Source organism: Mastigoproctus giganteus, chromosome 3 (assembly GCF_048544385.1).
Source record: "Mastigoproctus giganteus isolate SK-2022 chromosome 3, ASM4854438v1, whole genome shotgun sequence".
NCBI lineage: Eukaryota > Metazoa > Arthropoda > Arachnida > Uropygi > Thelyphonidae > Mastigoproctus > Mastigoproctus giganteus.
Genome location: NC_143577.1, coordinates 235602029 through 235629391, shown reverse-complemented (window position 1 = coordinate 235629391; position 27363 = coordinate 235602029). Strand labels below are relative to the sequence as shown.

The 27363-nt window shown below is 37.2% G+C and overlaps 1 protein-coding gene across 3 annotated transcripts in view; it reads left to right on the top strand.

The window, feature by feature from the left end:
* LOC150088897 (uncharacterized) overlaps positions 1 to 27363 on the top strand; it is a 599507-nt gene that overhangs the window by 49264 nt on the left and 522880 nt on the right. For all 3 annotated transcript variants that reach the window (XM_090369705.1, XM_090369706.1, XM_090369707.1), the window contains one exon: positions 9435 to 9484. In XM_090369705.1, the coding sequence (XP_090225831.1) occupies positions 9435 to 9484 (50 nt within the window). The remainder of the gene's footprint in view (positions 1 to 9434; positions 9485 to 27363) is intronic.

Genomic DNA, 27363 nt, shown 5'->3' with positions numbered 1-27363 from the left:
ATACGGCGATCTTCTAGGATTAATGCCGCAGTTTTTCCAACACTCTTCTGTTACAGAAGTTTCAGGGCGTTTATCTTCACCATGCACTGAGGTTCCTCCACATTTGAACTGTTTTTACCAATATAAAGCAACACCTAAGCAGTCTTTTCCATAAACAGCGGCCATTTCTTTGTGGATTGTTTTGAGAGTTTCTCTTGCACAAAGAGGAACCGAATCACTGATCTGTATCCCACTTTATTCATTGTGACACTTCACTTCATTCAGTGCTTCAAAGAATAAAAATGAATTGTCAGATCCAAGCCAAAATTTGTATGATTGCCATAGAGGTTTCAAGGTATCAAACAAATAATCTTTCTATCACAAATACTTCTGAGTGAATTTTTAACCCCCCCCCTCCTCGCATTTTGAAGCGGAAAGAAAACTAAAAGATACGCGATGTTTATTAACTTAGTGAGATAATCATAAATATTATAACAGACAGATAATATTTTCGAACCTAAAAACATAAGGAATAAAAAAAATTGCCTATTGGTATTAGTAAAGACGAGACAATACACGTAAGCTACGTTTTCGCTGCAATAGCAAAAAAATAAAATAAAATAATAATAAATCAATTAATTAAAATAAAATGAAATATAGTTGTCTATATAAATATATAAGTAGTCAGTCGCCCATCTTTTTGGATCCTTTTAACAAGCTCAAGATCTATATGAAGAAAGATTATTTCTCGATGTACTCGAATACAAAACTAAATTTAAGCTGGATCATACGAGTATATTTGTTGTATAAACGTTGCTTTCAAACTCAAAATATAAATTTATTTTTATTATAAAATATGAAGATTCCAAGCTTGTCAAAAATCTAAGGGGAGAAAAACTGATGAATGTACGAGAATTCCGTTTTGGTATTGAAAGGGCGTAACGATTTCCAGTACTTTTTTAATTTTTTTAAGTGCTAAGCAAGGAGGTAAGTATTACAAAAAAATAAATAAATATATTAAAATAATAATTTCAAACATTAACAGATTTACTGCTAAAATAAAAATTTCCTTGGAAACAAAAAGACATTTGTTCATCTCTTCTAACTCTGTATAACGGCGTCTTGCCCTCGTGGGTGTGAGTTGGTAGAATCGCAGTCCTCCCCACACTGAGTAAAAGACCTGAGTTCAAATCCGATCACTGACGTGAGGAATTTTTATGGATCTTTTTCACAACGTGGCTAGGTTAGTCGGTCCCATGCGAGTGCGGTAGCATGGTTTTTTCTCCCGGAAACTCGAGTTTTTCGTCCAACGAACAGAAAATCGACCACAGAACACACGCAATTTACAGACAGTATTACACGGAGCAATATGGCCTTAGTCGCTGATGCTCCTGAACCCTAATACAACAACAACCGCGTCTTCCAAAATTCGGAGAATTTAACTCTTTTAAGTGGTGGGCTGATACTATAAGCATCAATCCCAATGTACTTTTAACCTGGACTGCATTGCATTTTATTTTCAGGTTACTGAAGAGTGTCTCGACATAGAAAGTACGGAATAAATCCTACTACAATTGAAGGATTTCGTCCAAGTCTAATATTAGACTGGATTTGAAATCATCTAAAAATTGTATGATTTTCAATCCTCATTAAAGAATAATTTAATGTTTTTAATATATAAAAGTTGAATTTTAATTTTAAAAGGTTTAAAAAATTAAAAGAAAATTTTATGGGGTTTTTTTTTTCTTTTTTCGTATTAAATAGTTTTGATTTGGCTATTTTGAACTGAAATCAAACAAAGGTATCAAAAAAACTGTTGCTGGTTATTTTTTCAATGGTACATTCAAGTAATTCAATTGGATATTTTCTTTTTGTGAACCTTTTCTTTAGTAGGCGAGTTCATTAACCAAATAAATTGGTTAATGAACTCATCCAACCAAAGGAAAGATTCACAAACCGGATATCATCACAGAATAATTTCTTTTAATTAACATGTGAAAGAAGATTTTAAACGTTTACAGTCAGTCATTATTGATTCTGTTCGCTATAAAGAAACATTTCTACTAGCATGTACATACTAAGTTACCAAAAGTATGGGGTTATTAGGAGAAAATAAAACGGTTTACAAATATCTTAATGCAATGTGCGGCCTCCTTTTGTCTGTCTAATTTTGCAGGTTTTTTTTTTTTTTTTTTTTTTTCAAACATTCACGACACGTGTCGATGTAAATTATTTTCTATTTCTCCAGAAGAGCAGTTTTAAATTGGATAGTGATATTGGTCCCCGTGGACGAGCCGCTTACAGTTTTTTCACATAAATTGCAGAATTTAAATTCTAGAGTTTAATGAAATAATAAATTCAGAGTTCACTTTACCATAATTTTCGTTATGGTAATATTTTCCTCAAAACACTATTCGTCATTACGGGATTGTACCACACAGTATTAAGAAAACAGCACAAAACTTTAAGACGCTTCTTTTCAACGTCTTCCGTGTAGTCCTTAGCAGTTATTAACAATGGCTGAAATATCGCGAAAATTCGGTAACCTGCAAAAGATGAATACAACCTGCAGTTTAAACCTATTTAACATTCATATTACCATCACAAAAAACGCGACCATAGTGAAAAACTGCTTGGCCATATCCGCCTCATTCATGTCAACTCTCCAAAGCACGTACCGTATATTGAACGGGCACTTGCTTGCACAGTGGGGAACTGTTTGCTGACTTACCTCACTACCTTAATATTCAGACAATTCCCGCCCACGGTTTCTAAGTAGGCTAGAACAAATAAGGTTAAAATAAATGCGTTTAAGAAGCTCCAAGGCTGTAAAAAGTTAAAAGAACATCAATAATACTGGACTTTTAGTATATTAGACGAAAAAGGCAGACTGAAGTTTGCGATAAGAAAAAAAAAAAAAAAGCATACTTTCCGTAAGTGCGTTATGTACAACACCCATTCCTTTGAGTTGCATCGGTATTACAATACAAATAAAAGGTAATTCCTTTCCCAGTTTTTAACTGTTAGTACTATGATGGCGTTATGCCCCACCAGATGTTAAAATGTATACTGTTTAATATGCGAATTAGCTTACTGAGGGGGGGAGGGTAGCTAGCAGTAAGAGTTCAAAGGACCAGGGTCAGATTTCCGCCTACACAAATAAGACAACTGTCTAGGGTCCATAACAGGACCCATGACAACTCCCAGCCCAGGTTGTGTTACAATAATTTGATTATCTTTTGAAATTAGTTGAATATAACCGGTCGATTTAAGCCCACTATAGGCTATTTCTTCAGTCATTCTACCATTTTAAATCAAAAAATAGTCAACTGAACAAAACAATAAAGCTTAAATTAAAAAAAAATTCGAAATTCATTGCATCACTTGTAAATTTTGCAAATAATGTGTTTTTCGCTGAATTGTGGGTTGCAGAAATGTTCGCTGTATTTGTTAGATTGGATATATATCTCTGTGAATGAAATCCAATAAAAAGACTCCACCTGATATACCTAATTGCCATAAATATCTTCCCAAAGGATGAATTGCGTAATTAATGGAAATATGAGAAATCATGCAAATGGCAATCATGACAACCAAACATACATTTTATTGCATTTACGTATACAAACTGAAATGACAAGTTAACATAATAGTATTATGTACTGTAAACCAACAAAATAAGTCCTCAATATTTTGTTGTTCCTTCTCGAGCTGCAATTACAGCCTTGCAATGATCTGGCATAGAGCTAATACGGTTGCCCAATTTCTGGATATACGGTTGCCCAATTTCGTGGTACCACCCTTACAATGCTCTCCTGCAGACGAATCTTACTTGTTGGCTGTTCTGAGCAATTTTAGACGACATTATGTACCAGCAATTTTCAATAGGGTTCAAATCTAGACTGTTGCCGTACCAGTCCAACACTGTAATGCCAGCATTTCTGAAGTATGACTTAAGGGAGAAAAACGAGCGAAAACATTGGTGTAAGTATGTTTTAGGCCTTGTGAGACAAGAAGACAAACTAAATAGCATAAAACTTACCAATTTTGCTGTGGCAAGGTGCTGAGGCCAGTTGAAAACTGCAGTTTTGGACGTCCCTGTTTCTGATCCCTAATAAAGGTTTCAGGCACTCCTCCAAGATAGCAGTGTAGGTTTCTGCACTCACCATTCCGTTAATAAACTTAATTCGCCCCACCCCTTTGCTTGTTATGCATCCCCAGACCATCTGACCAGCGGGGAACTTTACAGTCGGTGTTATGCAGTAAGGATGGTATGCTTCCGATTTTCGTCTTCTGACATATCGCTTCTCATCAGAGCCATGCAGGTTGAATTTCGATTCGTCAGAAAAGATGACGGTGTCCCATTGCTCTTTAGTCCAAGCAAGTCGCTTCTTCTTCATTTCTTGGGTCAACAAAGGCTTCCTCTTGGGCCGATAGGCATGCAGACCACATTCCGAAAGCAGTCTTTGGATAGTTCGTGCACTTGTTTCAGCACCAGAGGTCATCTCAAAGTACAGTTTTAGATCAGGAGCACTAGCATAGCGATTACGAAGGCATAGCTATTTCAAATATCGATCTTGAGAAGGCGTAGTCACTCTCTTATGGCCTGATCCAGGTCTTCACTTCACATCACCCGTTTCACGCTTTAATTCCAGCACCCGGGATACTGTTGACTGGTGGCAGCCTATTTTATCAACGATAGCACGCGTAGAAAGCCCTTCCTGGACAGAGCACTACACTTTTTTTTCTTGGTGTCAACTAAACATATGGAGCCATGCTTACACCTCCGCAAAACAGGATACTAATGGATGTATACTCTTCCAATGCCGTATTTATAGAAACGGTTGATGCAATTACCTTGCGATTACTGTCTGATGCAATAGAAGCGTTATCTGACGCAATACCTTTGCTTTGCGACAAACAAAATGACTGTAATCAAACAATATCTTATACGTTTCACTCCAAATGTTACTTTTTTTAAGGTGATGCAGTTTTTTTGTCCGCCACTGTAAGTTCATCTGAATTGATTAACAGGGAGACTATCCCAATAGCCATCGTGGTGCAATCTTATCAGAGGACAGACATACACATCTTAATACACACTTGGAAATTGTGGAGCTTTAAATTTGCAATATATAAGTGATTCTAAGAAATCTTAATAAGTTGCGAGACTGGAAAAAATTCTGAAGAATATGAATAAAGGAGGATATTTCTTCCTTTTTCAGAGATGACATTACATCTGTCCACGGTGATGGCTCCGTATTACTAATAAAAGAAAACAGTACGTTTACGAACGTCTGTTTCTTTCTTTTTTTTTTTTTTTTTTTTCTGAAAATTCATAGTGAAATTCGAGAGGCAGGTGTGTATAGAGTAAGGTTTGGGTACAATTTTGGAGCGTAATAGGATCAGTACCCTAAAAACGAATTAATGAGTAGTCTGGCACTAATTTTTGTTATCATATGCTGTAGCAAACTACAGCATATGATAATAAAAATTAGTGCCAGAAAAAAAATATAAAAATTATTGCATATAGGAAATAAACTTATACACTATCATACAAGGGAAAATTATATTTGAAATGTACATTTTTTTATTGTTTATTTCTATTGATATTCAATAAAAAAATATAATGTTATACGCACACTGGTCAAAAATACGAACCTTTGTATTAAGTGAATCACAGACAATAAATGCAAATAGATGCAACGAAAACTGTGATGACGTGTTGCCTCTTGAGTATAAAGACTATAGCCCGTTCGACTACAGCAATCCGAAGCCAGAATGGGGAAAACGCGAGACCTATCAGACTTTGAAAAAGGTCTTATCGTGAGTGCACGTTCAGCAGGAGCCACGAATCAAGAAAAGAAAGACATAACTGGTTTCGCGAAAGAATCTGCCTCAAAGGTTTTTAATAACTGCAAAGCAAGCGGTTCTTCCACATCTCAAAGGCGTATATGGCAGAAAAGCAATGCTTCAAGAGCGAAACCGTTGTACTCTAAGGAGGACTGAAATAACATCTGAATTCAACCAAGCCCAGAACTGCCCTCTTTAAACCATACCATGCGCAGGGAATTGAAAAAATTGGGTACTGACAGTCGCTTGTCTATTTGGAAGCCACTTGTTTCAGAGATAAACAGAAAAATCCAAATGCAGTGGTACCGAGGAAGTCGTGATTGGACAGAAGAATAATGGAAGAACGTCGTGTGGTCAGACGAATCACGATACACTTTGTTTTGCACTGATGGTAGGCAGAGAGGTGGCGAGAACATTACGAAGCGATGGATCCTGCTTGCCTTGCTAAGAAAACCCAAGCATCTGGAGCTGGTATCATGGTATGGGGAATTTTTTTTTAGCACGGACTGAGTCGGTTGATACCTGTGGAAGGTCGAATGCTATTCAGGGAGTACCTATCATACAATTTATGTTATACAATTTTGTATCAGATTTACTGCACCCTGTAATGTTGCACTTTTATCCAGAACGTGACGGCCACTTTATGGATGAAAATGCAACAGCACATTGTGTCAGAATCGTGCAAGAATGATTCGGAGAACATGACACGCATATCCGCCTTCTTCCCTGGGCCCCTACATTCACCTGGTCCCAATCCTACTGAGAATGCGCGGGATGTGCTGGAGAGAGCTATTTGGCAACGGTCCTCTTCCTTCAGTTTTATCGCAGCTATGCGATATTTTGCTGGAAGAATGGTTACAGTTAGACCAAAAAGCACTAAAACATGTTATAGAATCCATACCGCGCCGCATGCATTGTTATTCGAAACAAAGGCGGCCCGATTCGATAATGAATAAAGGTTAGAATTTTTTTGGCCAGCGCTACTAATTTAAAATCAATTTGAAAATATAATAATTAGAAAATTAGGAAAATTGTAAAATAATAATGACGAAAATGATTCTGTTTCAATGACCATTCAGCTTACAGTGTCATACAACTTAATCCGGGTTTTCATATCATACCCATATTCGAAAAGATGGGTCTCTTTAGCAACCATAACGAAAATTATGCATTAATTAATAAACGGGTAGACTAGTGTGGCCTCTTAAGAATATTTGGACCTCCAGCAGTTGCTTTAAGTGTCTTTAATCTATAACTGACCCTGTTTTGAGACCTGAAATTTTCGCCTCGATTCTTGTAACAACATTTAATAGGTAATTAAAAGATAATCAAACATGGCGACTCTCTTCAGAATTCTACTTGCTAGTTTAAGAAGTATGCGACCATCCTGAAACTCGTTTGGGTAATTCGGTTGCTGCGAGCTATTCGAAGTGTGCTATTTTTTCCCACGTGGAGTATACAGAGAGCATACTAATAAAAGCGATATGAGCAAAAACGAACTTTCTCCACTGATGTCTCCACTAGTTCCGGAAGGAAGCTACTGAAGGCATTTGTCGCGAGGGAGCATATTGCAGCTCAATACTAAAGGTTAACGTACGGATAACGATTAGTCTTAACAGATTGTGAGGGTTGGAATAATTCATGGGATCGTGGGCACTTCTCTCCTGTCCTCAAGTGTGAGAGTCAAGCATTTATCTGCAATCCATTCGTGTACAGGAAATGTTTTGAAAAATAGTCTTTCCTCCACCCTTCGCAGAAGCGAGGGCAACACCCTGCCAGCCTTGGGCGAGGCTACAAGTTATATTTGACTACGTCACAGACATGAAGATAAAATGCAACAAACTCTGTGGAATACCACCAAATATATGGGAGAAAACGTCAGCTCTCCTCAGGGAATTCCGACACAGGAATATTAAGATATTCAACATTTTCTAAAAATAAAAAATTAAAAAAATTTCCGACTTGTTGGAGTCTTCGAGGGCGCATGGGAACTAAAATTCCAAACAATAAAAAACATTAAGATAAAAAATAGATTGTAGTAAAACTACATTGGAAGATTTTGAAGACTGTCAAAGTGTCCTCAAACCATCAGAAGAAAGATTACCGACTATTTGATATAGCTTTCTTATACCTTTCCCATTATCTAAAACTAACACATAAAGAAGAAAGGCTCACTGTGTGGTCTTTATCAATCGGGCCCCTATAGGAGCCAAAGTAACCAAACCTGATATGCCCTTTTCTTTCATCCAGGGGAAAGATGGAGGGCAATGCTTGGCTGAAGTTTTCACCGTTTCCCTGCCCCACTCCCTGGGGGTAGGGGTGGGGTTCTGTAAATGCCAGGTAATGATCCAGCATTTTTAAGTGCGTTCACAAATACGTAAAGTGTCCATTTTCTTAACTATGTTTGTCTGAACGAAGATGATGTGAAAATCTCGAAGTATTCAAGAAATCTGGAATTCTTCGAGATTTTGGCATCATCTCATTTTAAGATTTTCATAATTTCTTCAAGGCCTTCTTCATTTTAGACTGATGGGTAAAAATTAACGACCACACCCTTAATCCAACTCCAATTGTCTTGCTTTCATTCTGATAGTCATTCTTCGATTAGCGAACAACCAGATCGATAATCACATCATGGACTTTTTTCAACAACGATTTTTGTGCCACTGAACGGTTGGAAGCTCGTCCGTCTGATATTGCAGATCCTCCACAAACTTCTGGTAACAATTCGTAATTTTCAGCAGGAATTTTCCTCAATTCACGCACTGTTCCATAAATTTTTCAGACATTTTACATTTCGGAAGCAAGAGCGCTGTGCATGGAGTTCTAAACTGTTTTGAAAACATCTGCATACGGGTTTACAGTTACGTCACCATGTAAATTTAATAAGTATTGAATTTTCTATGTGTAAAGAATAAAGTGTGCATTCTAAGATATTTTTAATCTAATTTATAAAGAAATAGATTTTTTTTTTCACCCACATACCAACACGATACAATTATCACATTAACTTTCTTCTCTTTTTCTTTTTTGTACAATGTAATGTAATTTCCTGTTTTATTCCCATCAGTCTGCAGAAAAAAAAAAAGAAAAAGAAAAAAAATTGAATGTATTAAATTTTCTGGTTAATCATAAACGAACCGAACAGGAAGGTTAGACTAATATTTTAAGCCGTCACAGGCGCCTACACGGCTCGACACGGGGTTTTGAACTTCGGTCACCCGGATCAGAGGCGGAAAATTTCCACTGAAGGTGTGAACAGGATTAAGGCACACGAAATTCCCCCCCCCCCCCTGCTATCGCGTTTGTCAAGGAGTCTCTCACCCCGGTGCTTTTTCCCTTCACTGTCCCCACACAGATCACATAGTCTGTGTCGAACATGTGAAGCCGTTTATTTTTTTCCCCCTCTCACTTTTTTTTTTTCCCTTGTCTGCTATATCATTAAGTCCTAGCCGTCTCATGACTGACATAATTCAACAGAGATTGTTGGTTTTCATTTTCATCACATTCTTTCCTTTTTGATTTTTATTTAAGCATCATCTCACGTTGTATGTTCTCATGAGTTTTTTTCTTTTCTTTTTTTTTTTTTTTTTAATTCTCAGATCTGAAGAAGATGCTAGGAGTCTTATTATGGATGTCCTTTTGTACAGTGGTAAGTAGCCATTTCTGTAAACTAATAAAACAGTATATATATAGATTTTTTTTTTTTAGTTATTTATCTTTTTCACGCTGCGTTATGATTACCATACCAAAATCACTAAAAGAACTTTTCTTAATCAGCAAATTTTTCTGGCTGCATAGCAATGGAAAGCGCAAAGCGCAAAAAGAAAGAAAAAAGTCAGGCCTCTTTCCCGAGTAACTCTAGCTCTAATGCCATCTTTCCCTCCATGTCAAAGTTTTTAAGTATTGATTTTTTACTTAGTCGTTCAAAAATACGAATAAATGTAATATTTTATAATACTTATTTATTAGTTTATGGCCCCTGTTGCAAATCTCGACTACGCTACAGCTGATTATTCGCCTTTTGTGTAGAATAATTCGACGGTTGTGTTTTGATAGTTTGTTCACTGATGAGGAAGAGATGTTACCACGTGAGTTGGGCCAAAAATGACGCTACACACGGGCCAGCGAACTTTCAGAACACTTTCTAATAATTCTTGATGCATACCTTGCACTAGAGGGCACCACAGCAGGTGGGCTGGTTAGTTTTGCCTCTAGCATTCCCTTGGATGACTGTACCAGAATAATTACAACCTGCCTGAATTATATATATCTTTCATGCATTTTCTTGTATTAACATGCACTTCCACTATTTAGTGAGATAATGTGTATTTTTTTAATTGAAAGAAAGTTTGTGTTTTATTCCTTGGTACTTCTACAAACTCGGAAACCCTACTAACATAGTACATTAAAAACAACTCCTCATTTTATTTATAATTAGAAAAAGTATGCCAAGTGAAATCCAAACAGTTACCACGCAAACAAACGAGAGTTGCCCTCGCTCCTGAAAACAGTCACCTCATTTGTTGATATAACCATGAAGTATGCAGACATCTTAACTGATTCGCTAAGTTAAGGCGGCTACATACATGAAGCTATATCAACAAACGAGGTAGCTATTTTCAGGGGCGAGAACAACCTCCACTTGTTTACATTGGAATTAACCAAAAATGAAATAAAGTATAGTTCGGCGGTGAATTAGAATTGTGTTGTTTTGTGTCGGCGTGAAAATAGCAGAAATTTATTTAGATCACAGCGTTAAGTTAAATAAATAAATCTGTGAGACATCTCACACGTTAAAAAAAATCCTTAAAAAGATAAAATGATGCCAAGCGGAAACGTTTTTGACGGTTACTAGAGGTATAAATAAAGCAGCGAAGATGTCAATGAAAATGATCCACGAAGCAGTTGCCCAACCACCCACAGGACCACTGAAAAAGATGAAAGTCAGAGATCTGGTTCGTTTAGACAAACAATTGAGAATGATGGCTGAACGTGAGAGGAGTTTCTACGAAGGCTGTGTCACGCATTTTGGGTGATGAATAGAAACAGCGAAGACTCGACATTTGTGCTGATCTTTCAAGATAAGCTGGACAAAAATAATGCATATTTGAGAAAAATAGTAACCGGTAATAAAGCAAGTTGTTCCCAGTATTGCCTGGAAAAGCGTCAGTCTGTAATTTAAAATTCCGACATTTTGGAGATCCAAAAAAACACGCATGTCAAAATCACAATTTCTTTGGCATCAATGGTTCATGAAAAATTCACCCCGCAGGTTAAACAGGCAATCAAACTTATATGTAGAAATTCTGAAGCGTTTGAGAGAGTCGGAAAAAGAAGTTTATTATATCAATGAGTAGTTGGTTTCTTCACGACAATACTCTGGCTCACAATGCGATTTCTGTAAAACTGTTTCCAACAAAAAAAACTGTTACCAGCTTGATCATCCACACGGCCAAAACTCATTCGGATCCACAAATCAAATCCATTGTCAAAAGTTTGTGCCCACTGAGAATATTAAAAAAAAAAAAAAAAAAAAAAACATGACGCAGTCTTTGAAATGAATTCCAAGCTACAAAATTGCAATTGAGCAATGGTAGCATAGTTGGAAAATTGTAATATCTCTAAATGTTTATTTTAAAATACTTAAATTTATTAAGGCTAGATTTATTAAATAATCTCATTACTTTATAATTATGTCTGGTACTATTAAAAAAACCATACTCTTATAAAGGACAAAAATATGGTTTATATTTAGGAGATATCCTCCCTACAAATCTGAAAAGCTGGCAACCCCGACCCTTATGAAAAAGCATATTCTTACAAAAGCCAACTTTATTTCAAATCGCTCGGTAACAGGGCCCTCCGTGATAACAGAGTGGTTTCCTATTTGTCACAAGTTTGGAACAGTCTGGGTTCAGAAGCTGTACAAATCTGACTCTTGAAACGTTAAATACTAAACAGACATATGTCTGTGGTTAAACCTCTTCTAGCCACTTGTACACTTCTAAAGAAACCCAAACTCCAAAGAATGTGTGCACTTTCATCTATCGCTTCCAGTTTTTCTTTACCATGTGCCGTTTTAAGTTAGCCGATAGTTTTTCGCTGCTAATAATGGTTTAATTTAAATGTAGAGCGTATCCCATTTATTTGCCTTTTGCTGTTAATGTTATTTGCAGTGCAGCAGTTTTGGAATTCATAAGCCGTTTTAACAACGTCGACTTTAACTCCAGTTCTACGCCTGGACCATACGCTAACTGCAGTTAAATTCACGTTCTGCATGCAAAAATTCCAGGTGGATTTACATAACAGCAAGAAGCCCACTTGAAGAGCAAATATTTGATTGCAATCACATATCTCCTTATTCCGCAAACCTGGACATTTATATAAAAAGCTTTTATTTTCTTATATAGTCTAAAAATGAATATTAAACTAAGCTCTGTATTCTTATTTGTACGCTATGACCAGAATCGTCAATATACAAACACGAAAATACATTTCCGTATCAGTACATACAGAAATATGTCTACTTTAATGTAAGCAGCATTTTACACTCCACCTGCGCTTTACCAAACAAATTATTTTTAATTTTTTTGTTCAGTTAGCAAGACTCTATGTTGTTGCTGTTGCATTTAGCTTTAATTCTATCTTTTACTTATTTGGTGTTAAGTTTTTGGAGTGTCAGCGACCTACCATATTGCGCCATTGTTATTATATCTGTACAAGCGTGTGTTCACAGGCAGATTTGCATACTGTGGGCTGAAAAACCGGCAATAACTCAAGGGGGGAGCCTGCTCCTCCGCCTAACATTGGCTAACTACAGCCGCAATTGAAGGTAACTTCAGAAATTCCTCCAGTCAGAGACGGAAATCGAACCCAGCCCTCTCCAAATGAGTGGTGAAACTACTATACTGTCACGATGGACTTTAACTTACTATTAAGAAAAAGTTGGGCAGGTGATTATCGCTTTGTATAAGGCAATGGTGGGCCACGCCTTGAGTACTGTGTACAGGTTTGGAGGTATCATTTTAGGAAGGATGTAGAGTTGCTAGAACGAGTACAGAGAAGGGTAACAAGATTGGTGGGGAGAACAAAGGATCTTCTTACCAAGAAAGTTCTGCAAATTGCAGCTTCTGGAGACTAGGCACCTGCGAGGTGATCTGATTGAGGTGTATAAGGACTTGGATAGTTTGAGCAAGCTCAATACTGATGGGATTCTTCCTCTTGTTCAGATTAAGAACTTGAGGGGGCATAAATTCAAATTGAGGAAAGACAATTGCAGAATAGATGTGCGGGAATTTGCCTTTAGCCAGTAGGTAGTTGATTGCTGGATACAACGAATTTATTTAAGTTATCAACTTCCACAACAACAGATGGAATAAACTTCCATCTGTCGTTGTGGAAGTTGATAGCTTAAATAAATTCGAGGAAGAACTGGACAAACGTTTAGAGCGAACGGATGGGTGAAATGGGATTTTTTTTTTTTTTTTTTGGGCTGATGCTGTATAAGCTTGCTTTCTTACTACCTCTACTAATGCTAAGCAGATTGGTTGAAAGAAAGCGAATTATATATAGTAATTATATATAGTAATTAGCTCAGCTTTATATTAGAATTAATATTGAAAAATGAAGGATTATTCTTTGATACTTTAAAGACGCTTTATTTTAAATATACCAGTATGACTGTACTAAAAATCGTATGTGCAATATACGCGTAGTCGGTAAAAGACCCACTGAAACTTATTGATTTTTCGACAACACGAAAACATGAAATCTTTTCTTTTAGTGTTATCAGAGACGAGATCAATGAGGAATACCACATTGATCTATTACACACGAACCAGATACCACACTGATCTATTACACACTCCATCTCTACCAAGGAAGAGATGGAGGCAGATAATTAGACCCCCCCCTCTTTCTCTCTCTCTCTCCTGAAGACCATATGATACAATTCGGCGCGAGATGTTCCTTTCCAAGCTAACTGTGAACTTGGAAGAGAATCGAGGCGAGAAATGGTAGTTAGGGCCAATTACATCAGCCATCGATGAGTTGTAACTCTTAGTCAACTTATTAAATTCTATCAGATATTTGCCGTGTCTCCTAGAACTGTCACCACCATCGGGAATCATGGAACTGTCACCGCCATAATGCATTTGAATGAAAAATTAGGATTCTTAGTCCTCTGTCCTGCGATTAACTTGCTGTGGCCCTGAATCACTCGTAATCACTGTTTGATATCTATGCACAACCCGACAGCACTATTTAAAACCCCCAAGTTTGTAAATGAAAACGAAGTGATGTGCCAGTTTGCATCTGTTACTTGATCTACAGTTTCACTTTGATTTACAGAGGTTGCTCCCGTGCTAGCAAGGTGGTTACCAGAACTGTTCTTCCACAGCAAGTGTCCTTCATGAAAGAGGACTGGGTTCGCGTCCAATTACAGATTGAAGGAATTTCTAAAGGTATTTGTAATCAGAGTTCTAGTCAGCCAATCTCAAGCAAAGGAAGTAGGGTTTCCCAGTGAGTTACTCGAGTTTTTACTCATGGGGTAAACCTCAAAAAACCACGGCGCCGTAAAAGCCCTCACCCCTTTTACATCGTGGCGAAGAAGATCTCGGGCAGGAGATGTATAATTCTTTTTTATTTTTGGGAAAACTTTGGGTTTCAGTTTCTAAGCGAATACATGAAGAAACGCGGTTTATTCTGGTCATGTTACTTACTTAGTTACCTCCACACGAATACTAAACAAACAAAAGAGTAAGCGCAAGCGCAACTCGACTACACTTCAACTTTTGTCCATCAATGTTTGTATATATTTATTTTGTTTATCGACGTCATGTTCTATAACTAAACGAACTGTTGCTGCCAAGCGAAAACCTTGACATTTATTTTTATAATTTATTTATTATTATTATTTTTTTATTTTTATTTTATGTATACATGTAATACCTACAACAATGACAGTATTTGGTTCATCGCCAGTTTAAAAAAACAAAATAAAGTTACTGTTCCCTTCTACGCATGCGTACTAATGCTTGTGACATAGTGGTTGAATTAACATTTCAAAGGCGTTACTGTGGTCAGTTTGATCGGATGCCGATTGGTGGAAGACGGGCGAATGCCCTTGAGGCATTACTAGAGATGAACATTTTTGATTAGACCTTGCAACCTTGCACAATAACCATGCGAAACTGATGATTTTTTCGTTAGGACTTTCGCTAATTCGACTTCCTCTCCTCACCAATAGTTAATATTTGTTTACTTTCCACTGATAATTCTTTACTAAAGTTAATTGAGTGTGATTTGCTTTAACTTTGAAATTCAAATTCTGTTCCGGGTAATTGCACACAGTCTCTCAGGCGCCTTTGAATTTCCTTATCTTAAAAGAATGTTTCATTACTGTTTAGAAAAGGTTTTTATCGACTTTTTTTAATATAATTATCAAAAGAATTCATCGTTTTTTCGGCTTTTATAATGGCTAGGAAATCACTCGCGCGGTAAAACTATGATGATTAAGAATGACAAGGGTAATTTGCTGATTGTAGAAAGCTGCCTTCTCACGGATATGGAGAAACTTTCATTAATATAAAACTATTCACACACATACATCATACACTGGTGGCCAAAAGTACAGGCACTTGAAAAATTCATTGTTGTTTTTTCTTCTCCAAGTAGTTTACGAATATGGATCGACAAAGTAATAGTACAAATTAACCATTTCCATATTGTGAGGAGGTGGCGAAATGAATAGATATATTTACAGAGGAGGAACGGAGCAGCATTTTCTCGTTCGCATTCGGGCACTTATTACATATTTACATAACCTTCTAACAATAAATTTTCTGTTTATACTCAGTGATGACCACACGGTCAGAGGAGTTTTTCCGATATTTAAAAAAAATGATGTTTTTTTGTTAGCTTTTGGCAGGTAACCCTCCTTTCACAATTTAGAGAGTAACAGCACCGTATTTAGCAGTCACTGGCTCGAACCCCGGTCACTCAAGGAACGTGTACTTATGTTATGCACCATCGCCTGAGTACATCAATATTCTTTGTATATTCTTTATTCCTGATTACTGCTGGAAAAATCTGAATCATTAGTAATAGCATTAGTTTAAGTATCGGCCATAGGCTTTCCTGCATTTTCCCCGAAAATGAATAAATAATAATAAAAGTACGTACAAATAAATAATAAAAAGAAAATAAACGGGTGTGTGTTTTCCCCTCATGTAGGTAACTATCCAGCTGACCTTTGAAATTTTCCAAAGCTATCAACCTCGACCACCACAGAAATTACTTATTTCAGTAAGTAACAACTCACGGCCTAAAAGAAAACTTCTTACAATTCAGTCTAAATGTCTTTCCCTGTAATCTGAATTTATAACCCCTAATTCTGGAATAATTTATAATAATGAAAATTTTGCCTTCAATCATTTTTACTCTTCCTCTCACAGCATCCTAAACCTAAATCAGATTTCATCTAAGATGCCTAGTTGCCAAGTTCTATAGCCCACATATTCGATACTTTCACAGATCTCACCAAGTGGGTTGCCTGTCATTGGACCCTTTCAAGAAGCTCGATGTCTCTTTTAGATGTGGTCTCCATACTTGGACAGAGTATAAAACATTAAACCAATATTTTATGTTCCTTCTTTTGTGATGACTTGAAATCATAACTTATTATCAGCACTTGCCATTAATCTAGACCATAAATTTTTTTGAGGATTTAAGTCCAGACTATGTCCACCTTTTTTCCCATAATTTGAATTCTGTCGCTATCAGGTCACTGCAGGATCGCATGATGCTCCAACTCGTTGGGAAATGAGTTTCACTGGTTATCAGTAGTAAAGCAGTTTTCTACAAGAATGTCTTTTGTGTTTCTTGGCATTGAGAATATATGACGGCAATGCAATTAACTTTATCAGAAGCCACACAAACCACTACAACCTACATTCTGGCTTCAGGTATTCTACTCCTAGTCCAACATTCCGTCACCACCAAATATGGAAATTTGATCACTGACTCACTGCTCACGTGTCCAATATAGGTTTTTCTTCGCCCATTTTATTCTCTTTTATTTTTGCTTGACAAAGACAGCCTTCACAAAAATTCACGCTGCTCTTGTGTACTATTCGGAAGGAAATAACACGATACAAGTCTACACTCTTAAACTGTTCTTATTTCAACAAATCATAGCAGACGAATATGAGTTATGTTGTGCGGGCTGAAAAACTCGGAATATCTCACGGAGGAGAACCCTACACCCTCCGCCTGATATCGGTTAACTACAGCTTCAAATGAAGAGAACTTTACATAAATAAATTTTTCTGTTTATACTCCAGGACCACATAAGGTCAAAAGAGTTTACAAAGATAAAGAGAATACAAAAACATTACCGTATTTAATAGTCAAGTCGGCTTGAATCACAGTCACTCAAGAATGTGCACGGTCTGTACCGTTAGAAATTATCCCAGTGGTCGAGGGGTTCGATTCCCCTCGACCACTGGAAGAATTTAACTACCCAGGGTCGGACTAAGGTATTCCAGCACCCAGGCAGAGAGATTATTTTGGTGCCCCTTTGCATATCCTAGAAATCTGCGTAAGGTTTTTTAAAAAATCCTTCCCTTGATCTTCAGCTTCTGGCGCCCTTGTAAGAATAGCGTCCGGGACGCATTCCCTGTCAGCCCGTACCTTAATACGGCACTGTAACTGCCCTAAGTGATTAAACTGATAATAATGAAAGTATACTGCAATATTAACGCAATATAATTCATTATTATCAACATAGTAATTAATTATAGCGCAATATAAAATTAATTACTCGATGCTTGAAATATTTTAGTTAAAGAGTGTACCTGACTGTGTTAATATGCAAATCAAAGAAATTTTTAGAGAGTAACAGGATAATTTTCTTTTTGCATTTCCTACAATAACGGTTTACTTCCTTGTCTAGAATTTTAATTTGATTCCGCACGAATAGATAAGATGCTTGCACATTTTCATATTTAACGTACACAAGAATGCTGACTAATAAGGAGTAGTGTTTGCCTGCTTGAAGAAGTCCCCAAATGTACGCAGTGCATACACATTGAAGAGAAGAAGGTATTATGGAATCTTAAGCGTCACACAGGGCGTGAAGCGTGCACATATTTTAAACACCAAGATGGGTGCGGAGAAATATTTCAGAAATATGCCTATGAACTGCAAGGTCACACAGTGGGCGGAGGAGGAAGCTAAACATTTCGCCATTTTCGCTTATCCCCTAATGTTTGCAACAAAGCAATTCTCAAGTTTTCCTCAAACTACCCAAGCTGCCAGAATCTTTAAGTAGTGATAAGTGAATAAAGTACAACGAGCTCTTTCGTAAACAGGAAAAGTTAAATATTAATGATGACTATCTATAGCACGCATAATTTCCTACAAACGGATTGATATATTTGAGGACTTTCAACTTCAAATGAATAACTAAATTCACCACACACACTTTCCCACCCTCACTCACACCAGTCCAGTGGCGTATCCAGGTATCATCTTAAGGGAGAGGGGCATGGCAACAAGGTCCAGGTAACATCGCAAAGGGGGGAGGGACATGGCGACCAGGCTTTTGAGTTTTTTCTTAGAACACCTCCTGCGTTCTGTTTCTTTAATTTCAAATTTTTGGTTAATGGGGAGAATATTCCCCCTCTGCCCACCCCTGAATACGCCCCTGCACGAGTCCGTAGAGAATTAGCAGAAACTGTAGTAATTAAGACCTCTCAATACTAAATTCCTTCAAAATATGCGTACAGACAGATCAACAAATGTACTTGTACATGGAGATACCAATGAGGCTACTGTTTCAAACACATCTGGAAATGCACAGCTGATTGCAAGTGAATGGCAAAATGGCTTCTGCACAATCGAAATGGATATTTGCTGATTATGTTACGTGAAGATTCAGAAAAAATGAATCCTATGCTGGAAATTCTGTTGTTTTTTAAAAGTTATAATGCTACACTGCATAACGGTGCCCAACGTTATAATACCTTTTTTAGGTACAGTATTATAACGTATTTTTTGTATTTTCTCTTAAAATAATTGATTTTTTTTCCCCCATTTTTTCTGGGATTAACAGAAGTGAAAAATAAACAAATTATCCTTTTATCAATTTCACTTCAACGCACGTACCTCACAATGTAACATTCACTCAACGTTTTGTAATACAGTACTTTACTTATTTCTTCCTGGAATTCAATAACAATTGAACGATAACACGTAATTCATGTTTCTGCTGTAATTAATAGTAAGAAAATAGTAATAATTCATGATTTATATATTCAGTAAATTGATAACAACAAAAAAGAGCGCGTGAAAAAAGCAACCATCTCATGCGCAAACGGAAAACATTTCTTTTCTGCGCATTTACCATACTGCCACTCATTTCTCCACTCAGCGCACTACAGAAAACAATATCCAGTACTGTACAAAGGTTTGTACTTCAGGCGCAGTATACTGGATAGCCTATGTGATATATATGAAAAAAATAAAAAATAATAATAATAATTGCTGATTTATATTTTTATAAGCCCGATTTTAATGAAATTTAGGGTGGTTCGACATGTCTTTCTAAAAGAGTTAAATATACAACTTCATGAAAAGCTGCCCACTAGGAGTCGAGTTATTATATGCGGATCGACAGAGAGACAAATAGATGGATGAAAACGGCGAAGAAAACTAACGCTATAAGCATATGGCCAACGCGTCTAACAATGAAAAATTTTAACAGTTCATCACCGAAAAGGCAATTAATCCACATTTACTGATAACAAAGAAAAGAAACATTTATTATTTCCATAACATCTCCTTTCACTAGCAAATGTCTACAGGTTGTCAAAATAAATGTGTTTCTCGATCATGAAATTTGTCTTTTTATTCAGAATTCGGGGTGTGTAAGGTAATTAAAAGGATTGGTCGAAAGTATATCTGATTACAGTGATTACTACACACAAAATCTTGATGTCTTCAAACAGAAAATAAAAGAAACGAAAAGTATAGGTTAACTTCCTTACGGATGACAAACAGGGTGTCGGACAAAAATGACAACAGCAATAATTAATATTTTCGGACCGGAATCCTGTAGTGAAAGATGTTCTCTGGAACTCGGAGCAACAGTCGGTGAGTTTTTATTATGTCTCCAGACCCATCAAAGATTTTTTTTTTTTTTTTTTTTTGATATGATAATGAAGGTGGCAACTCTTCATCTACAATATTTTGCGGCTTGACAAATTTAAATATACAGTTCCTGTTCGACTTCAGTTGTTGGAAGCGTATGGTTACCACCACCAGCGTAGAATTCGGTACATGAAGTAATCGAACGACAGAGTCAGCAAGCCGCCACTGAAATCGTCTGGTTTCTATAAAAAACATCGATAACACTATACGCGGAGTTCATGTTACGTTTATCATAAACAAGTGGAAACTGTGAACTTACCAATAACCCTAATACAGGAACACCGTGCTAATAGTTTTCTATGGCAATTTGTCATGCTGATATTGAACATTTCATATACCAAGAACAGGAACCCTAATGAACCCCACTAGCACTTGGCTGTCTGTCCAGGGGTGAGATTGTGATCTCTAACTGAATAAATAAATAAATAAATAATCTTCGGTGAGTCCCAGCAAGTACAACCGGCAATATTTACATAGCATAAATGAAAGCTCTAATTCTAATCCCACAGTGAGCGACATTTTATCACCTTATGGAAGAAAGGGAGTGATATATAAAAGGTGGTTGTTTTAAATGAGAACCTAAGAAAATAACAATAATTTCCAGTAAAAGAGTGCTAGATACATGAAATTCACAAGTAATAATCTTTATTCTCTGACATTACTTAATCTGTCACAAAAATGATCACCACTGTGTTCACAACTTAACAACACGATGAAATGGGTTCGAAACACTGCCGTGTTTTCGATGATGTTGGATATGTTGTTTTCAATCCTTCCAGATTGCTACGATTCTGTCAAACGACTTAAATGACTCTCAAACGTCTTATACGGCTATTTGAGGTAATATTCCACCACGAACACACGCTCCTCTATGCTAAACATCATGTTCATTTACTGCTTGCACCGCATCCGCATCCATAATTTTTCATGCTGTCGACAGATGGCAACACCATGCACAAAATAAAGAACGTTAACTGGATATGTCATTCTCTAGTGCCTCTTTTATTCGAAGTTGTCATTTATATGGGATATTCTGTGTGCTATTGAACCATGAAACCTTACTGAGGCTTGCTCGGTTGTATATGAGATCCTTACTTCTGTAAACAGATTTTATCACAAGCCTTAGGTGAGAGTGATAATCTTCACGGTATCCGCCTTTTGACTTCATGCACACATTCCAGCGTCTCTACCATACCCTGAAAACACTGGGGAAATTATTTTCTGCAAATCCCTTCATTAATGGTGTAACACTGCTTCGAAAACTATTCAGTCTCCTTTTATTATATCAAAGGAATTATCCATTACGCATTTGTTCCTCCACAACAAAGAGTCAACCAAGAATCCCATCATCAAGTTTTGGAACGTTCAACGGCAACGCGTGGATTTTTCTGATTTATTCTTCCATTCCAGTACAGAATTTCGCCGCTGATTGCTACCTGGATTATAAAGTAATTTCTTCTAAGGAAATTCTGTCTGTAGTGAAGTATGGTTTGAAAGGGTTAAAAAGGCCGGGTTGAGAGTAAAAATGATACTATCTCGAAAATTAAAGGGCCATTATACGTATGATTATTACTATTATTACGGATTTATCTCCATTATTTCATTGCAGGAAATTCTTCTGAATTCATCGGCTGTCGAGAAGACAATTTATATTGAGGATTGCGGCCAAGACCACGGTCAGACAACTTGTAGTTGTTTTCCGTGACAGTAATGAGACCTAGTTCTGACCTAGGATCACTTTGTGATAACTTTTTTTGGTTAGGAAATCCCATTACTATAGTCAGATACCCGCTGATTCGAAGCTGCAAATAATTGCATTATCTGTATTCAGACACAATTACAGCTACCGGAAGCAACAGTTGGCGTACTTATCGATAAGCCAATGCCACAAATTGGACACAACATACCTTCCTGTAAGGTTCGGAGTTCGTGATTTTTTAAAGACATAACTTAACATGGCGGCATTAATAATATTTAAACATGAAGGATGAAATTAAACGATAACTTAGGCAAGAACTTATCACCATAAGCACTGAAGTTACACTTGGAGAGTCAAAAATAATCGTGCCATAAAGGAGGAACTATCTTTCGAATGAATCTTGTTTCCATAAGAATTCCGAAAGAAAGGGGGTGAAAGACCTCGTAAATCTGGAAGATCTATCTTGATAAGGATTTTAATTTAAAAGTGCTACCCGCCCTTCTGTGCATGTTTTGCTCAATTTTAAATGAGAGGGTAAAAAAGGTTCGCTGTAATAAATATGCTCATTAATTATGGCACGATACCGCTCACCGAAAGGAAGGAAGAAAGAAAGAAAGAACTGACCATAAGCCTTTGGCGAATCTGAACGAACTGTACACAACAGTATGTGGGTCTGTCTGATGTAAAGTGTTTTTTAGCTTTATTTTATTTTATATCTTCAGGTTAGTAAAATATATATCTTTAGGATAGTAAAATATGTATTTTTTATATCTTCAAGATAGTAAAATATCCATTTATTTAATTTATGATTTATTTTTAGCAATATTCTCTAAAAAGGTTTAGTATAATCGTATGTCCAGCTTGTTAGCTAGGGATTGAAGGGTTGGCGGTAACATTTCCCAGCCTCCCTCTACGACCGCGACATTGCCCTCTTGCAGTGGCCCGTGTGTATTATATCTGTGGGAACTTTGTTCTCGAGCCAATTTGAATGTTGTGCGGACCGAAAAAACTCCGGAAGAACTCATAACAAATTCTACTCTGTCCGCCTGAGATCGACTAACTACATCCTCGATTGAAGAGGACTTTAGAAATTTCTCCAGTGTTCCACGAGTATCAAGCCCAAACCTATGAATAAGCAGACAGCGAAGAATCCTGCCGATTAGGCTTCCACGGAGGACATTTGTGCAATGCATGTATTTTCTAATGGGCAATTATGCGCCCCACCTCCAAAGTCTCCTAACCTGAATCCCACTAAATGTGTGGACTGCTCGATGGAGAGAAATTTCGATTGAACAGCCATTTCCCTTATAGAGTTACAAATTGTATACTGTATCTGGAAGAACAGGCTCCAATACCGCCAGTGGCGGACTGGACTACCAAGAGATTTCCCGGTGGGCTGGTCTTCATAATCCAAAGTGAGACCAATATAATATAAAAATCGAAGCCGATTTTGCTAGGATTCAGAGATTCTTATATTTGTCCGTCCGCACAATGAATACTACTAGGCAGGAATACTACAGAGTTATTAATAGCATGAGAACCTGTTGTAAACGTTGATTGGCTAACAGGGTCCTCGTGCCCCATTTATGAACCACGGCCTCCTCTTCTGCTGGATCCTCATTTTTTTATTATTATTATTATTATTATTATTATCTGTTTATTTCAATAAGGAAACCACCCCGGGACGGCAAAGTGCCAGGAGGGTGCTAAGTACATATCAGGATACGAGATACTACGTGCAGTGGGTTACATATACTGAACACGTAGTCTCGTCCCGAAATATTATATACACATTTTATGTTTAATATATACGGTATTTACACATTAATGATTCTGTACATACATTATACAACTCATATATTTACAATTCACTAATAATTCCATCTATAACTTACATATTAACATAACTGTTACAGAAAGTATATTTTTACAGTCAACAAATTATTATTGTTCTTAAAGCAGAAAGTTTCACTTTTATTCACAATTCTTTGGTACTTTGCAGCCGATTCATATTTCGGTAAGTCTTTACGAATCCTGGAAGATCTCTTTCCGGTATGTTGCATCCTCACACAGTTTTTCGGCATCTATGTGTAGTGAGTTAAATATTTTCGCTGCATTTGATGGGAAGAATCTTTGCAGGCTACTAAGATTGTTCAGGACTGAACGCAGTGGATTATTTAGTTCTCCGCAACGTCTAGCAGTGGCACGCGGTTTAACTAGAATATTATCCAGGACTGGAACATCTACTCTGCCTGTGAGCATTTGTGCGAGAGTGTGTATGTTCCTGTTAATTGTCCGCTGCATCCAGGGTGTGATGTTAAGGTTTGAGTAGAGAATGGCCCTTGAGATAGTAAAAGGGTGGCCAGCAACTCTGTTAAGTCATCGCAAGAACCAGTACTCGATCCCAAGGACGGACTTATAATGTGAATCTGGAGCTGAATTTTCAGGCCCATATAAGTTAATCTACCTATTTTAGAAATGATATGGTTCCACACATGGTACTATAGCGTCATAACATACACTGACTGCATCACTGTACTTTAACTTGTGCCCACAAGTTGTTGTTGCAGGGTTTTAAACGCATCAGCAACTTAGGTCATATTACGCTGTATATTATGTAAATTACGTGGTTTCCGTGTTCGATTTGCACTTTGCTGGACGAAAAATCCGAGTTTCCGGGAGAAAAACACCATGCTACCCTCGCCTAAGAGAGACTAACTCAGCCACGTTATGAAAAAGTCCCATAAAAATTTTTGCATCATTGACAGGATTCGAACGAGATACTAAGCCGGAATACTAGGTCTTTTCCACCCGGTGTGGGGACAACAGTGATAATACCAACTGTGCTACCCACGAGGGCGTGCCCACAAGTGTATTCACTTCCAGAGCCTATGCTTATTAGCCAACTCACCAGCGGAAAAACCAGAATGCTAAATAAACGCCGAAAGCTTAGTAATATTTTTATGCATATTATAAAAATAACAGACTAAAACTCAATTCCTAAATTGAAACCCCATCGTACTCAGTACCGTGAATTAGTGGGATTAATAGGTCGAAGATTACCATGACATGATTAAGTGCGCGACATCTGTCAGTTATGACAATTACCGAGACTTTCACTTTATAACATAAAACGATTGCACGAAACGGCATTGAACTCTCTTCGAAACAGGCAAAAAGGTTAACGCATCAATCTTCTCGATGTGAATCCAGACCCGCGTTACGTGACAAAAGTAACCACTACCACCCAGTGCAGACTGATTCCCCCCTTCCTCGATCCTCCACTCCTTGGCCAAGGCTGCTCATCCTTGCACCTGCAGTTTATGAGTACTTTAGCCAGCACTTTTCTTTCTATTTATTTTATTATTTTTTTTTTATCTCGCTAAGTTCATCATATCCTCTTTTTATGACGCCAGGGCAATCTCGTGATCTTCGTATTTAATACAAGCTCCTCGTGGAACGTTCGCCTGCCTTATTACGCACCTACCGGCTAGGAACCACGAGCAAGAAAGAGGCAGAGCCGGTTTGTGACGCTACACTAAAACAGTCTATACAAATAATGGTGGCCTTTTATTTAGGCTCTATAAATTATCTCTTCTTCCACGTTTGCTTCGAAGAATTTGGATTAATTCAACACCAATGAATTTCTAATGTTCGGAGTTTTTCGGCCTTCAATCGAGCAAAACATTCATAATGAAATTCTTGCCGTCTAACTAATACCCTATATGGAAAGGTGAAACTGCCATCTGGCTATAAGGGATGTTTTAAATACTTCTTTATATCTCGTGGCAATCTTTGACAGTCAAAGCCCTTTTCAAATGCTCTGCAGTTCTCAACCCAAGTGATCCAGGATCGTGACAAAATTTATAATGAATCGACCGTGCATAAACTACAAAGGATATTTAAGTGTCCATTAAACTTATGTTATCGAAAGAGGAAGAATTCTGTTTTTATTGCGATGTTAATTTTTGCAATGATTCCCTCAAACACTGCATTAGCTTGGAACTTCAAAACACTGCGGTTATATTTTTCTAGAATTAACAGTCCAACCGACTCAAGTTTCTGTCGAATAATCCTTTCCATGAATCTGACAAGTGAATACATCTTTGGATGTCTTTTTTTCCATCTACGTGTGCATGGACTGAAGTCACGCAGGACGCAATCAATGGTTTTTAGAATTCCAATTCAAATGTTATACTGTACTTTGCAGATTTAATATGTGCAGAACTTTTTTATTTTATTTGGTTATTCTGGAATTCATGAAACATACCATCTGCATGTGCAGACATACCAATCGGTAGCTTCAACCAGTTCCGTTATGCTGATGGAATTATAATTATCCATTTTGTTTTATGTTTAACTAAATTTGCAATGTTTGTGAAGCAAGGCAACTAATCTTTTTAATGAACGGCGAGACAAATATGGGGAACATTCCAGTCCTCTTGTTAAGACAAACAGCATTTGAGTCATGGAATCCACCCATTGGAAGCTTAAAAAGATTTATTAACGAGCTACGACAGTCAGAGTGTTCATCGGTAGGTGGCGGCCCTGTTATCCACATAATTAGGACCTGTTTCAGTTCGACTTGTATGTCCGAACAAAAACTTCAACTCGACACTAATCCTATCCAAGTAGGTAACTGTACAAAGGTCACTAAAAGCTTCCTTTAAACACTACCAAGACAAGACAGTGAGAACTGGTCACATATACCACCGATAGCAGAAGTCTCCCCCTCGTATATTTTTCATGAGATTACCAAACTCGAAAGATATCCAAGGAAGAATCAATGCGGTTAAAAAAAAAAAAAAAAAAAAGAGGAAGAAAGAAGAAGAGGTATTAAATTTGTATTCCGTGAGTTGGAACACTATTTCTTTCACGTCTGTGATTCTCATAGCGTGTGATTCTGTAAGAACGCCAATTATAGAGGTGAGTCTAGACGTGGATTATTACCCTCCTCTTCCTGTACCTGACCCTTCAGTCGAGCGAAGACTGCTAGTAATTCCTGCATCCCTTAATCCCGTCTGATACTCGAGGTTGCATAGTTACTGGAAGGTTCCTAATTTTGATTTCGTTAATTTTTAAATACGCCAGTGCTTTTAGGGTTCATAAAAAACCGTTCTTCAGCAAATGGAATACAAAAATGATCATTTTTGTAATGATGTAAATCGTTCTTGTAATCAATGTCGTGTCTAGAAAATTTCCACTGGGGTGAAATATTAGCACATGTGTAGGCTGATTATGCCAAATATACATATATTACAGTGGTATGCTCAATGAAGGATTTATAACCCTTATAACGTATATTCCCGCTTGAGAATGCCCTGTTTAAGCGGGCCAGGGCGATCATGTTAAGTGAAAACCACGAAAATGCGAATAATTTCGCGTAAAATAAAGCATGGGATATGAAATTTGTACGTAATAATATTTATTCTCTGACGTTATTTAATTTTCTAAAAAATATATTGAAAATTATCACCATTTGATCACAATATACTGAGCACAGGAAAATTCAACAGAGTGCTGGGAGTAATGTTGGAAACGGATAAGTTGTACTCTGGAAGAAATGTTTTCAATTCTTCCAGGGTGCAACGCATCCGTTTGGAAGAGGCCTGAATTCA